Source organism: Mytilus trossulus, chromosome 7 (assembly GCF_036588685.1).
Source record: "Mytilus trossulus isolate FHL-02 chromosome 7, PNRI_Mtr1.1.1.hap1, whole genome shotgun sequence".
Taxonomy (NCBI): Eukaryota; Metazoa; Mollusca; class Bivalvia; order Mytilida; family Mytilidae; genus Mytilus; species Mytilus trossulus.
Window position 1 is genome coordinate 15,991,636 of NC_086379.1, and position 2,567 is coordinate 15,994,202.

The following is a 2,567-nucleotide window of genomic DNA, read 5'->3' on the forward strand; positions in this document are numbered from 1 at the left end:
AATCAACAAACACAAAAAAAGTGTACAAAAAGATACATGGTTTTTTTTTAAGATTTGTTTTGACTTAATAATTTTCAACTAGCTAAACTTGCTCAACTGTTTTAAATTCACGACAACTTTCTTTTGCTTAAACGGGAAGGTGCTAATAATATTTATTTTACTATATGCAATTTTCTTATATTATCCATTCATTTCATTGGACACGTGCTATTTGTTAAGTTTCACTAACCCTTCATACGCACCACCCAACCATAGCAACATGTGATATTATTTTCAACGGGTGTTAATGCCTAAAATTAACTTCGGTATTTTAAACAAATTTCTTAAACGTCTGCAATTTTTTTGAATTGAGGTACTCGTTTGATATGTCTTAGACCTTTTGCAATCAGTCCACAATTTTCAAAAACAAAACTTTTAAATAACATTATACTCTAGTTGCAAGACTGTGTATGGCATATGTTGTTCGATTTTTAAATTTGGTCTTTCAATTAACATGTCATCAATGTTCAAGATTGGTGTAAATATCTCCTCGAGAACATTTTCTATCTCTCTGCTCTGTATGGACTGTAGGATCTTTCTTAGCCAGGAATCGATGCCATGTTGTCCACAATAAAAGGGAATATTGAGGTATTTTCGTATAAAGTTGTACATTTTCATTGTGCCTGGAATAAAATAGTACAATATTTAAGAGAATGTATCGAAGAATGTATGAGATGACTATTTCTGTCGCAATATCATATCGAACATATTGAAATTTTACGACAGACCTAGATCATTTAAATAGAATTTGAACGATAATGTGTAACAATTAAATTTGAGTAATAATTCTAATGTTTAGCCCACTTCTGGGTAAGTCTTCAAAAAGTTACCTTAGTATTAAAAAATTTAGAAAAATATCAAATTTGACTGGAAAATAATTAAAATGTTTAAATAAATTGATAACAACAACCTTTTTGACACCGCCACATTTTCACGTGCCTTTTCCATTCTCGTCAGTATTTGTCGTATGTCATATTTTATTTTTTTTTCCGTGTTTTAGATATATGGGTTTTGATGGCAGTATACTAATGTTTTGGTTTAATTAATTTTTAACTTTTTAAGACTCGGTACGATCTAGAGTGTTACAAATAAAAAAGACACCTGTGATTGTTGGAGACTGCATGTTCGCTTTTAATGTATTTGGCTTATTTTTGTCGCTTGGTTGCTGTTCCATAATTGACGCTTATCCCATATCTACTTTTTATCATATTAATGCTGTCTATTCATGTGAATTTCACCATTAATTTTAGTTTATCATTTTTGATAATAGAGAGGCTTTTATCTCCCCATCGTTATGATTTTATATAAGACAATATAAATGTTTATAATCTACCTTTTCCCATGTGTTTGGCGGCATCTATATTTCCATTACATGCATTTTTGTAAAGGGTACACATTCTATTTGAGAGACGTTCCCCAGCTTCTGTGTGTTCTTTTCCTGATAGGAAATTTGTCTCCTTAGATACCTTTTGTTTAGATAAAAACAGCAAGTCATACCATTCTATCTCCTTTAAAGTCGACGTAATGTCGGGATATTCTTGCGCAAGTAAGTCAATTTCTTTAAGGACAAGATTTCGAAGGTGACGTAGATCGATGGCCTGTGCAGTCAGAAGAAGTAGGTTTGCTGTCATCATTTGTACAATTTCCACTGCCTCTAAGGTGAATCGCGCGGAGACTAAAGCCATTGAATTGATTGCCTGTTGTGGCATTCTGCACTCAATATATGATTACTCATAGGGTTGACAAAATGATCGAGTTCAGACATGTAAGAGGCCATTGCTATATCACAGTCTTTGAATCCGAAATCAACATTGATGTCACATCCACTTAGATTCGGTGGCAATCCGAAATTCAGCTTATCATTTACAACCTCTTCGAATAGAGCAAATTGTAGCTTCCCGCAAATTCCAAGCGCTTGTCGTGTTTGGTCCATTGCGATAGACATAGTTTCTCCCTGGAAATTAGCGTTATGTAAAACTGTATCTGTGCGATGGTCAATTAGTGGATTATCATTTGCGCTGTTAAGTTCAATTGTTATTCTTCTGCATGCTTCGTTAAGTGTTTCAACAGCTGGTCCAAGCCATTGTGGTGAACTCCGCACACTATAACGATCTTCCTTAAGAACTCCACATTTGTCTGGCAGGTGCATGTCTAATGTCGTGATAGCTAACTTACTACCTTCTAGAATTGACAACATATTCCTTGCTATTTCTTTCTAACCTTTATGAGGAAGACAGTTGTGGATAAAAGGATGGAAGCTCTCTGTTCTTCCTTTCACTGCTTCAATTGACAGTCCGGTACATACTTGGGTAAGAAGAAGAAGCAAATTTGCGTCATAAAGTGTTGGAGCCGAGAACCCGGCAGTGAATGAACATGAATTTATTACCCCTAAGCCTTCCTTTGGGCCAAATACAATCGGTGATATACCAGCCTCTGCAAGAGCTTGCGGACAAGACATTATTTTCCCTTCTTTAAACACTTTCATATCTTCTCTTCCTATCATGGTTGCTGCAATATAACCTAGAGGC

At 34.8% G+C, this 2,567-nt stretch overlaps 1 protein-coding gene across 1 annotated transcript; it reads right to left on the reverse strand.

Moving 5' to 3' along the window:
* Positions 1 to 499: 499 nt before the first annotated feature.
* LOC134726202 (uncharacterized) lies at positions 500 to 2,236 on the reverse strand. The gene is made up of 2 exons (XM_063590602.1): positions 1,737 to 2,236; positions 500 to 662 (listed from the first exon to the last, which is right to left on the reverse strand). The coding sequence occupies exons 1-2, from the start codon at positions 2,234 to 2,236 to the stop codon at positions 500 to 502; spliced, it is 663 nt and encodes a 220-aa protein (XP_063446672.1).
* Between the last annotated feature and the right edge of the window lie 331 nt (positions 2,237 to 2,567).

What these genes read in the sequence shown, in the direction of transcription:
- LOC134726202 (XM_063590602.1), bottom strand. Translation starts at nt 2,236, where the DNA reads ATGTTGTCAATTCTAGAAGGTAGTAAGTTAGCTATCACGACATTAGAC. An exon ending in AGTGCAGAATGCCACAACAG is followed by an intron (nt 663 to 1,736) that starts GCAATCAATTCA and finishes ATTTTATTCCAG; the next exon opens with GCACAATGAAAATGTACAAC.